The sequence below is a fragment of the Oncorhynchus tshawytscha genome, linkage group LG07 (genome assembly GCF_018296145.1).
Source record: "Oncorhynchus tshawytscha isolate Ot180627B linkage group LG07, Otsh_v2.0, whole genome shotgun sequence".
NCBI lineage: Eukaryota > Metazoa > Chordata > Actinopteri > Salmoniformes > Salmonidae > Oncorhynchus > Oncorhynchus tshawytscha.
The window spans coordinates 71583920-71598700 of NC_056435.1; the positions used below are offsets into that span (position 1 = coordinate 71583920).

At 37.5% G+C, this 14781-nt stretch overlaps 1 protein-coding gene across 2 annotated transcripts in view; it reads left to right on the forward strand.

Moving 5' to 3' along the window:
* The first annotated feature begins 1952 nt into the window (after positions 1–1952).
* The window catches only part of slc6a11b (solute carrier family 6 member 11b), an 87507-nt gene continuing 74678 nt past the window's right edge, over positions 1953–14781 (forward strand). The window contains exons 1-2 of one of the 2 annotated variants that reach the window (XM_042324894.1): positions 1953–2077; positions 13982–14197. In XM_042324894.1, coding sequence (XP_042180828.1) covers positions 13996–14197 — 202 coding nt within the window. In that variant the 5' untranslated portion in view covers positions 1953–2077; positions 13982–13995. Of the gene's footprint in view, positions 2078–2825; positions 3111–13981; positions 14198–14781 lie in introns of those variants that run through there. The other variant, XM_042324893.1, reaches the window with a different exon arrangement.

The window sequence follows — 14781 nt, forward strand, 5'->3', positions numbered from 1 at the left end:
TGCCCCCATCTACCAAGCGGGGCAGTATCTGCATTTTCTATGAATGCCAGGCTTTGTGGGCATGCCCCCATCTACCAAGCGGGGCAGTATCTGCATTTTCTATGAATGCCAGGCTTTGTGGGCATGCCCCCATCTACCAAGCGGGGCAGTATCTGCATTTTCTATGAATGCCAGGCTTTGTGGGCATGCCCCATCTACCAAGCGGGGCAGTATCTGCATTTTCTATGAATGCCAGGCTTTGTGGGCATGCCCCATCTACCAAGCGGGGCAGTATCTGCATTTTCTATGAATGCCAGGCTTTGTGGGCATGCCCCCATCTACCAAGCGGGGCAGTATCTGCATTTTCTATGAATGCCAGGCTTTGTGGGCATGCCCCATCTACCAAGCGGGGCAGTATCTGCATTTTCTATGAATGCCAGGCTTTGTGGGCATGGCAGTATCTTTTCATATGAATGCCAGGCTTTGTGGGCATGCCCCATCTACCAAGCGGGGCAGTATCTGCATTTTCTATGAATGCCAGGCTTTGTGGGCATGCCCCCATCTACCAAGCGGGGCAGTATCTGCATTTTCTATGAATGCCAGGCTTTGTGGGCATGCCCCCATCTACCAAGCGGGGCAGTATCTGCATTTTCTATGAATGCCAGGCTTTGTGGGCATGCCCCATCTACCAAGCGGGGCAGTATCTGCATTTTCTATGAATGCCAGGCTTTGTGGGCATGCCCCCATCTACCAAGCGGGGCAGTATCTGCATTTTCTATGAATGCCAGGCTTGTGGGCATGCCCCCATCTACCAAGCGGGGCAGTATCTGCATTTTCTATGAATGCCAGGCTTTGTGGGCATGCCCCATCTACCAAGCGGGGCAGTATCTGCATTTTCTATGAATGCCAGGCTTTGTGGGCATGCCCCATCTACCAAGCGGGGCAGTATCTGCATTTTCTATGAATGCCAGGCTTTGTGGGCATGCCCCATCTACCAAGCGGGGCAGTATCTGCATTTTCTATGAATGCCAGGCTTTGTGGGCATGCCCCCATCTACCAAGCGGGACAGTATCTGCATTTTCTATGAATGCCAGGCTTTGTGGGCATGCCCCATCTACCAAGCGGGGCAGTATCTGCATTTTCTATGAATGCCAGGCTTTGTGGGCATGCCCCCATCTACCAAGCGGGGCAGTATCTGCATTTTCTATGAATGCCAGGCTTTGTGGGCATGCCCCCATCTACCAAGCGGGGCAGTATCTGCATTTTCTATGAATGCCAGGCTTTGTGGGCATGCCCCTATCTACCAAGCGGGGCAGTATCTGCATTTTCTATGAATGCCAGGCTTTGTGGGCATGCCCCATCTACCAAGCGGGGCAGTATCTGCATTTTCTATGAATGCCAGGCTTTGTGGGCATGCCCCATCTACCAAGCGGGGCAGTATCTGCATTTTCTATGAATGCCAGGCTTTGTGGGCATGCCCCCATCTACCAAGCGGGGCAGAATACACAGGAAGTTAGAAACTTTCCCGATTCTACCAGTGAAATTAAAATTCTCTCGTTCAAGCTTGTGGTTTGGATACCATTTAATGTTCAATGATCAAAAACATAACGTTGTTAATATAGTAATGACTATATATATCTTGGCAGAAATTCCCCTTTAAGGAACGTGTGTGTTGCCTTGACGAACTCGGAGGCACAACAGGTCGGTTGTTTGTGTTGTTTGTATGCTGCCTGAACCCCTGCCTGTGTCCCAAATGCCCCCCCCCCCACCCCCCCTGTTCCCTATATAGTGCACTCCTTTTGACCAGAGCCTCGTGAACACTGGTCCAAAGTAGGGCACTATCAAGAGATTAGGGTGCCATTTGGGATACAAAGGCCTTTGTCTCAACAAAGGATACAACACCACTGACATCAATTCATAAATCAATGGTTTCTAGCTCTTTAGGTTTGACTCTCCTTCCTTCTCTTGACATTTCCCTGCTGATCATGTGGCTAGGATTCGGCAAAATAGTCACTTGTACCCCGTAAACTCCTTTAACTCACAGCCACTCGTCCACTCTTTAGGTTCGACTTTCCTTCTCAACACCCCCTGAACTAAGGTAAAAAAAAATACATATATTTAGAACTACTAAATAACTGTGTTTTGAGCAAATTATTATGCTAATATCTGCAACATTTCTCTATTTGTAGGTCATTTACAATATTGATAATTTCCACTTTGTTCAACTAGTTTTGTAAAAAAAAAAAAACTTTAATTCAGCTGTTTTGGAAAAACAGATTTTTGAAGTCATCAGAATACTTAGTAAAATTTTAGTTTTCATTCGGTTTTGAAAGCGAGAACTTGACATTTTAAATGTAATAAAAGTTTATGACAATTTGTCACTTTGCTACTGTAGTGACCACTTGTTATGGAAACATGCAGTTATGATGGTTGACGGGTTATTTATTACACACGATGCACCGAAACCACAAAAGCTTGTATGACTCTATACAGTACATTCACAATACAGTTCCGTCAAATTTCTAAATCACTCAAGACATGCAGTCTTCTAGTGCACATGATGGCAGAATTAGTTCCCCCCCACCCTCTATAGATCTATCCAGGTCTTGAATAGATTGTTAGCCTGGCTCAACGAAAACAACAACAACAACAAGCTATAGGTGAGCTATAGGCTATAATTTTTCCTCATTTTGTTCAGCCTGGTTATCTTTCCGTTGGTCTTCGTAACTCCGTCCCCCTTTTCCCCTGTGCTGTGTAGCGTGAGTTTACAATGGTGTGTGAAACACCGCGCTGTGTGGTTACGGTTACCTCGTGGCTTCTGTCCAACCGGAGGCGTTAGGAGATCACATCGCGCGCTTTACCCACCGGCTGCGCAGTTGCATGTTATCCTATCCAGCGCGAGCCTGGTACGAGATATCTACCGCTGCCGCCTAACCGGAATCTTCCTTTATATAGACGGAGACAAAACAAAAAACAACCACATTCAACTGACGGCGGAAAAACATCCAGAACTTCCTTTTTTTCTCTCCTTCTTTATCGCGTCCTGGTTCTCTTCTTAGAATCTAAAGCCACGGAGCGCTTTACTATATAACCTACAGTATATTCTTTACTATATAACCTACAGTATATCGGTGAGTAGTGTGACTTCAGACTTCACCTCTTTGTCAATTCATGCTTTCTTTCATCCACTAGACGAGGGGGAAGGCGGGGTCGATACGAATCATGATTTTTTAAATCAATTGTAAGAGTTGATGATGTGTCGTTTTGCGCTCATTACTTTGTCACACCTAAATTCAATTGTGTCATGCTGTTCCTAATTGGAGAGACAATTGTTGCATTTGGGGGACCTCATGATTGACGACACAGCTCTATTTTATTTTATTTCAATGTCCATTTATAAACTATATCATACCAATTTTGTAACAGGGTTTAAGTTGAGGTTCTTGTAGGTCATGGAGACCCCACATTGTAAATGCATGTCAGACATATCTCTAGTGTAATTTCCTGTGATTGTAGTCGAAGACTCCCAGTCTCCCAGTGTCATCCTAAAGTGGTGGAACTCTACTCTACATTTACTCTACTCTAACTCTACTCTACTCCAACTCTATTCTACTCTACTCTACTCTAACTCTAACTCTAACTCTACTCTACTCTACTCTAACTCTAACTCTAACTCTTACTCTACTCTAACTCTAACTCTACTATAACTCTACTCTACTGTAACTCTACTCTACTCTACGATAACTCTACTCTACTATAACTCTACTCTACTCTACCTTTACTCTACTCTAACTCTACTCTACTCCAACTCTATTCTACTCTACTCTACTATAACTCTACTATAACTATACTCTACTGTAACTCTACTCTACTATAACTCTACTATAACTATACTCTACTATAACGCTACTCTACTCTACTATAACTCTACCCAACTATAACTCTACTCTACTCTACTCTACTATAACTCTACTATACTCTACTATAACTCTACTCTACTATAATTCCACTCTACTCTACTATAACTCTACTATAACTATACTCTACTATAACGCTACTCTACTCTACTCTACTATAACTCTACCCAACTATAACTCTACTCTACTCTACTCTACTATAACTCTACTATACTCTACTATAACTCTACTCTACTATAATTCCACTCTACTCTACTATAACTCTACTCTACTATAACTGTACTGTACTATAACTCTACTCTATGATAACTATACTCTACTATAACTCTACTCTACTATAACTCTACTCTACTATAACTCTACTCTAACTCTACTCTACTCTACCTTTACTCTACTCTAACTCTACTCTACTCCAACTCTATTCTACTCTACTGTAACTCTACTCTACTCTAACTCTACTATAACTCTACTCTAACTCTACTATAACTCTACTCTACTATAACTCTACTCTACTGTAACTCTACTCTACCTTTACTCTACTCCAACTCTATTCTACTCTAACTCTACTCTACTGTAACTCTACTCTACTATAACTCTACTATACTCTACTATAACTCTACTCTACTATAACTCTACTCTACTGTAACTCTACTCTACCTTTACTCTACTCCAACTCTATTCTACTCTAACTCTACTCTACTGTAACTCTACTCTACTATAACTCTACTATACTCTACTATAACTCTACTCTACTCTAACTCTACTCTACTGTAACTCTACTCTACTATAACTCTACTATACTCTACTATAACTCTACTCTACTATAACTCAACTCTACTATAACTCTACTCTACTATAACTATACTCTACTATAACTCTACTCTACTATAACTCTACTATACTCTACTATAACTTTACTCTACTCTACTATAACTCTACTCTAACTCTACTCTAACTCTACTCTACTATAACTCTACTCTACTATAACTCTACTCTACTCTATGATAACTCTATTCTACTCTAACTCTACTCTACTGTAACTCTACTCTACTCTACTATAACTCTACTATACTCTACTATAACTCTACTCTACTATAACTCAACTCTACTATAACTCTACTCTACTCTACTATAACTATACTCTACTATAACTCTACTCTACTATAACTCTACTATACTCTACTATAACTTTACTCTACTCTACTATAACTCTACTCTAACTCTACTCTAACTCTACTCTACTCTACCTTTACTCTACTCCAACTCTATTCTACTCTACTCTAACTCTACTCTACTCTAATTCTACTCTACTATAACTCTACTCTACTCTACTATAATTCTACTCTACTATAACTTTACTCTACTCTAACTCTACTCTACTGTAACTCTACTCCACTCTACTATAACTCTACTATACTCTACTATAAGTCTACTCTACTATAACTCAACTCTACTATAACTCTACTCTACTATAACTATACTCTACTATAACTCTACTCTACTATAACTCTACTATACTCTACTATAACTCTACTATACTCTACTATAAGTCTACTCTACTATAATTCTACTCTACTATAACTCTACTCTACTATAACTCTACTCTACTCTACTCTACTATAACTCTACTCTCACTCTACTCTACGATAACTCTACTCTACTATAACTCTACTCTACTATAACTCTACTCTACTATAATGCTACTCTACTCTACTATAACTCTACTATACTCTACTATAACTCTACTCTACTCTAACTCTACTCTACGATAACTCTACACTACTATAACTCTACTCTACTATAACTCTACTCTACTATAATTCTACTCTACTATAACTCTACTATACTCTACTATAACTCTACTCTACTATAACTCTACTCTACTATAATGCTACTCTACTCTACTATAACTCTACTATACTCTACTATAACTCTACTCTACTCTAACTCTACTCTACGATACCTCTACTCTACTATAACTCTACTCTGCTATAACTCTACTCTACTATAACACCACTCAACTATAACTCTACTCTACTATAACTCTACTATAACTCTTATCTACTATAACTCTACTATAGTCTAACTCTACTCTACTATAACTCTACTCTACTATAACTCTACTCTACTCTACTATAACTCTACTCTACTCTACAATAACTCTACTATAACTCTATTATAACTCTACTCTACTCTACTCTACTATAACTCCACTCTACTATACGTACTATAACTCTACTATAACTCTACTATAACTCTAACTCTACTCTACTATAACTCTACTCTAACTCTACTCTACTATAACTCTACTATAACTCTAACTCTACTCTACTATAACTCTACTCTAACTCTACTCTTCTATAACTCTACATCTACTCTTCTCTAACTCTACTCTACTATAACTCTACTATCCTCGGACTCTACTCTACTATAACTCTACAATACTCTAGTATAACTCTACTATAACTCTAACTCTACTCTACTATAACTCTACTCTACTATAACTCTACTATACTCTAACTCTACTCTACTATAACTCTACTCTAACTCTACTATAACTCTACTATAACTCTAACTCTACTATAACTCTACTCTACTATAACTCTACTCTACTCTAACTCTACTCTACTATAACTCTACTATACTCTACTATAACTCTACTATAACTCTAACTCTACTCTACTATAACTCTACTCTACTATAACTCTACTCTAACTCTACTCTACTATAACTCTACTATACTCTAACTCTACTCTTCTATAACTCTACTCTAACTCTACTATAACTCTACTATAACTCTAACTCTACTCTACTATAACTCTAACTCTTCTCTACTATAACTCTACTCTACTATAACTCTACTATACTCTAACTCTACTCTACTCTAACTCTACTATAACTCCACTATAACTCTACTCTACTATAACTCTACTCTAACTCTACTCTACTATAACTCTACTATACTCTACTATAACTCTACTATAACTCTAACTCTACTCTACTATAACTCTACTCTACTATAACTCTACTCTACTCTAACTCTACTCTACTATAACTCTACTATACTCTAACTCTACTCTACTATAACTCTACTCTAACTCTACTATAACTCTACTATAACTCGAACTCTACTCTACTATACCTCTACTCTAACTCTACTCTACTATAACTCTACATCTGCTCTACTCTAACTATACTCTACTATAACTCTACTATCCTCGGACTCTACTCTACTCTACTATAACTCTACTATACTCTACTCTAGTATAACTCTACTCTACTATACTATAACTCTACCCAACTATAACTCTACTCTACTCTACTCTACTATAACTCTACTATACTCTACTATAACTCTACTGTACTATAATTCCACTCTACTCTACTATAACTCTACTCTACTATAACTGTACTCTACTATAACTCTACTCTATGATAACTCTACTCTACTATAACTCTACTCTACTATAACTCTACTCTAACTCTACTCTACTCTACCTTTACTCTACTCTAACTCTACTCTACTCCAACTCTATTCTACTCTACTGTAACTCTACTCTACTCTAACTCTACTATAACTCTACTCTACTCTAACTCTACTATAACTCTACTCTACTATAACTCTACTCTAACTCTACTCTACTGTAACTCTACTCTACTCTACTATAACTCTACTATACTCTACTATAACTCTACTCTACTATAACTCAACTCTACTATAACTCTACTCTACTATAACTATACTCTACTATACCTCTACTCTACTATAACTCTACTATACTCTACTATAACTTTACTCTACTCTACTATAACTCTACTCTACTATAACTCTACTCTACTCTATGATAACTCTATTCTACTCTAACTCTACTCTACTGTAACTCTACTCTACTATAACTCTACTATACTCTACTATAACTCTACTCTACTATAACTCAACTCTACTATAACTCTACTCTACTCTACTATAACTATACTCTACTATAACTCTACTCTACTATAACTCTACTATACTCTACTATAACTTTACTCTACTCTACTATAACTCTACTCTAACTCTAACTCTACTCTAACTCTACTCTAATCTACCTTTACTCTACTCCAACTCTATTCTACTCTACTAACTCTACTCTACTCTAATTCTACTCTACTATAACTCTACTCTACTCTACTATAATTCTACTCTACTATAACTTTACTCTACTCTAACTCTACTCTACTGTAACTCTACTCCACTCTACTATAACTCTACTATACTCTACTATAAGTCTACTCTACTATAACTCAACTCTACTATAACTCTACTCTACTATAACTATACTCTACTATAACTCTACTCTACTATAACTCTACTATACTGTACTATAACTTTACTCTACTCTACTATAACTCTACTCTAACTCTACTCTAACTCTACTCTACTCTACCTTTACTCTACTCCAACTCTATTCTACTCTACTCTAACTCTACTCTACTCTAATTCTACTCTACTATAACTCTACTCTACTCTACTATAATTCTACTCTACTATAACTTTACTCTACTCTAACTCTACTCTACTGTAACTCTACTCCACTCTACTATAACTCTACTATACTCTACTATAAGTCTACTCTACTATAACTCAACTCTACTATAACTCTACTCTACTATAACTATACTCTACTATAACTCTACTCTACTATAACTCTACTCTACTCTAACTCTACTCTACTATAACTCTACTATACTCTAACTCTACTCTACTATAACTCTACTCTAACTCTACTATAACTCTACTATAACTCGAACTCTACTCTACTATACCTCTACTCTAACTCTACTCTACTATAACTCTACATCTGCTCTACTCTAACTATACTCTACTATAACTCTACTATCCTCGGACTCTACTCTACTCTACTATAACTCTACTATACTCTACTCTAGTATAACTCTACTCTACTATACTATAACTCTACCCAACTATAACTCTACTCTACTCTACTCTACTATAACTCTACTATACTCTACTATAACTCTACTGTACTATAATTCCACTCTACTCTACTATAACTCTACTCTACTATAACTGTACTCTACTATAACTCTACTCTATGATAACTCTACTCTACTATAACTCTACTCTACTATAACTCTACTCTAACTCTACTCTACTCTACCTTTACTCTACTCTAACTCTACTCTACTCCAACTCTATTCTACTCTACTGTAACTCTACTCTACTCTAACTCTACTATAACTCTACTCTACTCTAACTCTACTATAACTCTACTCTACTATAACTCTACTCTAACTCTACTCTACTGTAACTCTACTCTACTCTACTATAACTCTACTATACTCTACTATAACTCTACTCTACTATAACTCAACTCTACTATAACTCTACTCTACTATAACTATACTCTACTATAACTCTACTCTACTATAACTCTACTATACTCTACTATAACTTTACTCTACTCTACTATAACTCTACTCTACTCTAACTCTACTCTACTATAACTCTACTCTACTATAACTCTACTCTACTCTATGATAACTCTATTCTACTCTAACTCTACTCTACTGTAACTCTACTCTACTATAACTCTACTATACTCTACTATAACTCTACTCTACTATAACTCAACTCTACTATAACTCTACTCTACTCTACTATAACTATACTCTACTATAACTCTACTCTACTATAACTCTACTATACTCTACTATAACTTTACTCTACTCTACTATAACTCTACTCTAACTCTAACTCTACTCTAACTCTACTCTACTCTACCTTTACTCTACTCCAACTCTATTCTACTCTACTCTAACTCTACTCTACTCTAATTCTACTCTACTATAACTCTACTCTACTCTACTATAATTCTACTCTACTATAACTTTACTCTACTCTAACTCTACTCTACTGTAACTCTACTCCACTCTACTATAACTCTACTATACTCTACTATAAGTCTACTCTACTATAACTCAACTCTACTATAACTCTACTCTACTATAACTATACTCTACTATAACTCTACTCTACTATAACTCTACTATACTCTACTATAACTCTACTATACTCTACTATAACTCTACTCTACTATAATTCTACTCTACTATAACTCTACTCTACTATAACTCTACTCTACTCTACTATAACTCTACTCTCACTCTACTCTACGATAACTCTACTCTACTATAACTCTACTCTACTATAACTCTACTCTACTATAATGCTACTCTACTCTACTATAACTCTACTATACTCTACTATAACTCTACTCTACTCTAACTCTACTCTACGATAACTCTACACTACTATAACTCTACTCTACTATAACTCTACTCTACTATAATTCTACTCTACTATAACTCTACTATACTCTACTATAACTCTACTCTACTATAACTCTACTCTACTATAATGCTACTCTACTCTACTATAACTCTACTATACTCTACTATAACTCTACTCTACTCTAACTCTACTCTACGATACCTCTACTCTACTATAACTCTATTCTGCTATAACTCTACTCTACTATAACTCTACTCTACTATAACTACTCTACTCTACTTTAATGCTACTCTACTATAACTCTATTCTACTATAACTCTACTATAACTCTACTCTACTGTAACTCTACTCTACTATAACTCTACTCTACTATAACACCACTCAACTATAACTCTACTCTACTATAACTCTACTATAACTCTTATCTACTATAACTCTACTATACTCTAACTCTACTCTACTATAACTCTACTCTACTATAACTCTACTCTACTCTACTATAACTCTACTCTACTCTACAATAACTCTACTATAACTCTATTATAACTCTACTCTACTCTACTCTACTCTACTATAACTCCACTCTACTATACATACTATAACTCTACTATAACTCTACTATTACTCTAACTCTACTCTACTATAACTCTACTCTAACTCTACTCTACTATAACTCTACTCTACTATAACTCTACTCTACTCTAACTCTACTCTACTATAACTCTACTGTCCTAGGACTCTACTCTACTATAACTCTACATCTACACTACTCTAACTCTACTCTACTATAACTCTAACTCTACTCTACTATAACTCTACTCTAACTCTACTCTTCTATAACTCTACATCTACTCTTCTCTAACTCTACTCTACTATAACTCTACTATCCTCGGACTCTACTCTACTATAACTCTACTATACTCTAGTATAACTCTACTATAACTCTAACTCTACTCTACTATAACTCTACTCTACTATAACTCTACTATACTCTAACTCTACTCTACTATAACTCTACTCTAACTCTACTATAACTCTACTATAACTCTAACTCTACTATAACTCTACTCTACTATAACTCTACTCTACTCTAACTCTACTCTACTATAACTCTACTATACTCTACTATAACTCTACTATAACTCTAACTCTACTCTACTATTACTCTACTATAACTCTACTCTAACTCTACTCTACTATAACTCTACTATACTCTAACTCTACTCTTCTATAACTCTACTCTAACTCTACTATAACTCTACTATAACTCTAACTCTACTCTACTATAACTCTAACTCTACTCTACTATAACTCTACTCTACTATAACTCTACTATACTCTAACTCTACTCTACTATAACTCTACTCTAACTCTACTATAACTCCACTATAACTCTACTCTACTATAACTCTACTCTAACTCTACTCTACTATAACTCTACTATACTCTACTATAACTCTACTATAACTCTAACTCTACTCTACTATAACTCTACTCTACTCTAACTCTACTATACTCTAACTCTACTCTACTATAACTCTACTCTAACTCTACTATAACTCTACTATAACTCGAACTCTACTCTACTATACCTCTACTCTAACTCTACTCTACTATAACTCTACATCTGCTCTACTCTAACTATACTCTACTATAACTCTACTATCCTCGGACTCTACTCTACTCTACTATAACTCTACTATACTCTACTCTAGTATAACTCTACTCTACTATACTCTACTCGAACACTACTCTAGCTGTACTCTTACTTTACTCTACCTCTTCTCTTACTCTTCTCTAGCTCTGCTCTACTCTAACTCTACTCTAACTCTACTCTACTCTAACTCTACTCTATTCTACTCTAACTATACTCTTACTTTACTCTAACTCTTCTCTAACTCTTCTCTAACTCTACTCTACTCTACTCTAACTCTACTCTAACTGTACTCTTCTCTAACTGTACTGTACTCTACTCTACTCTACTCTACTCTACTCTACTCTACTCTACTCTAACTGAACTCTACTCTAACTCTACTCTACTTTACCTCTACCTCTATTCTACTCGTACTCTATTCTTCTCTCACTCTACTCTAACACTACTCTAAATATACCTCTCACTCTCCGGTGTCATGCCAACAGTAAAACATCCTGAGACCATTCATGTGTGGGGTTGCTTCTCAGCCAAGGGAGTGGGCTCACTCACAATGTTGCCTAAGAACACAGCCGTGAATATAGAATGGTACCAACACATTCTCCGAGAGCAACTTCTTCCAACCATCCAGGAACAGTTTGGTGACGAACAATGCCTTTTCCAGCATGATGGAGCAACTTGCCATAAGGCAAAAGTGATAACTAAGTGGCTCGGGGAACAAAACATCGCTATTTTGGGTCCATGGCCAGGAAACTCCCCAGACATTAATCCCATTGAGAACTTGTGGTCAATCCTCAAGAGGCGGGTGGACAAATAAAACCCCACAAATTCTGACAAACTCCATGCATTGATTATGCAAGAATGGGCTGCCATCAGTCAGGATGTGGCCCAGAAGTTAATTGACAGCATGCCAGGGCGGATTGCAGAGGTCTTGAAAAAGAAGGGTCAACACTGCAAATATTGACTCTTTGCATCAACTTCATGTAATTGTCAATAAAAGCCTTTGACACTTATGAAATGCTTGTAATTATACTTCAGCATTCCATAGTAACATCTGACAAAAATATCTAAAGACACCGAAGCAGCAAACTTTGTGGAAATTAATATTTGTGTCATTCACAAAATTATTTTGGCCACGACTGTACTCTGCTCTGCTCTGCTCTACTCTACTCTACTCTACTCTACTCTACTCTACTCTACTCTACTCTACTCTACTCTACTCTACTCTCCTCTCCTCTCCTCTCCTTTACTCTACTCTAACTCTACTCTACTCTAACTGTACTCTACTCTAACTCTACTCTACTCTAACTGTACTCTACTCTAACTCTACTCTCCTTTACTCTACTTTAACTCTACTCTACTCTAACTCTACTCTCTTTTACTCTACTCTAACTCTACTCTCTTTTACTCTACTCTAACTCTACTCTCCTTTACTCTACCCTAACTCTACTCTCCTTTACTCTACTCTAACTGTACTCTACTCTAACTCTACTCTCCTTTACTCTACCCTAACTCTACTCTCCTTTACTCTAACTCTACTCTATTCTAACTCTAACTCTACTCTACTCTAATTCTACTCTAACTCTACTCTACTCTAACTCTACTCTCCTTTACTCTACTCTAACTCTACTCTACTCTAACTCTACTCTCCTTTACTCTACTCTAACTCTACTCTCCTTTACTCTACTCTCCTTTACTCTACTCTACTCTAACTCTACTCTACTCTAACTCTACTCTCCTTTACTCTACTCTAACTCTACTCTACTCTAACTCTACTCTCCTTTACTCTACTCTAACTCTACTCTAACTCTACTCTAACTCTACTCTACTCTAACTCTACTCTCCTTTACTCTACTCTCCTTTACTCTACTCTACTCTAACTCTACTCTACTCTAACTCTACTCTCCTTTACTCTACTCTCCTTTACTCTACTCTACTCTAACTCTACTCTACTCTAACTCTACTCTCCTTTACTCTACTCTCCTTTACTCTACCCTAACTCTACTCTACCCTGTCCCCGGCCGCCTCTCTCAGCTGCCTCATCATAAACATGCTTCAAAATCAAAATATCACTGTATAGCCTTAAACCAGAGGTTTAATCTAATTGAAGGAGTGTAAAATCGATTTGTTTCATTTCAGGCTGTTGCAACGCCATGACAGGCGAGAAGAAAGTCTCAGTAATCAATGGCAAACCAGAGGACGCCCTGGACTTCGAGGCAGCCAACGACAAGAAGCCGGTCAACGAGAGGGGCCACTGGAACAACAAGATTGAGTTTGTCCTGTCGGTGGCCGGAGAGATCATAGGGCTGGGAAACGTGTGGCGTTTCCCCTACCTGTGTTACAAGAATGGAGGAGGTAAGATATTCTACTGTATTATAGCAAATTCGGAGGTTAGCCCTGACTGGGACTGGAACCTGGGTCCAGCGACTAACAACCCAACATCTAAGCCATTACGTGACTGTTACCTTACTTGTGTTATAAGACTGGAGTAGGTAAGACATTGATTCAACCATGTTGTAGATCATTCGGGGGGGGTTGTTATAACAACAGAGGAGGTCAGATATTCCCAGACCTCTGTTATAACAACAGAGGAGGTCTGATGTTCCCCGACCTCTGTTATAACAACAGAGGAGGTCAGATATCCCCCTACCTCTGTTATAACAACAGATGTCAGATATACCCCGACCTCTGTTATAACAACAGAGGAGGTCAGATATACCCCGACCTCTGTTATAACAACAGAGGAGGTCAGATATACCCCGATCTCTGTTATAACAACAGAGGAGATCAGATATACCCCGACCTCTGTTTATAGCAACAGAGGAGGTCAGATATACCCCTACCTCTGTTATAACAACAGAGGAGGTCAGATATACCCCGATCTCTGTTATAACAACAGAGGAGATCAGATAGACCCCTACCTCTGTTTATAGCAACAG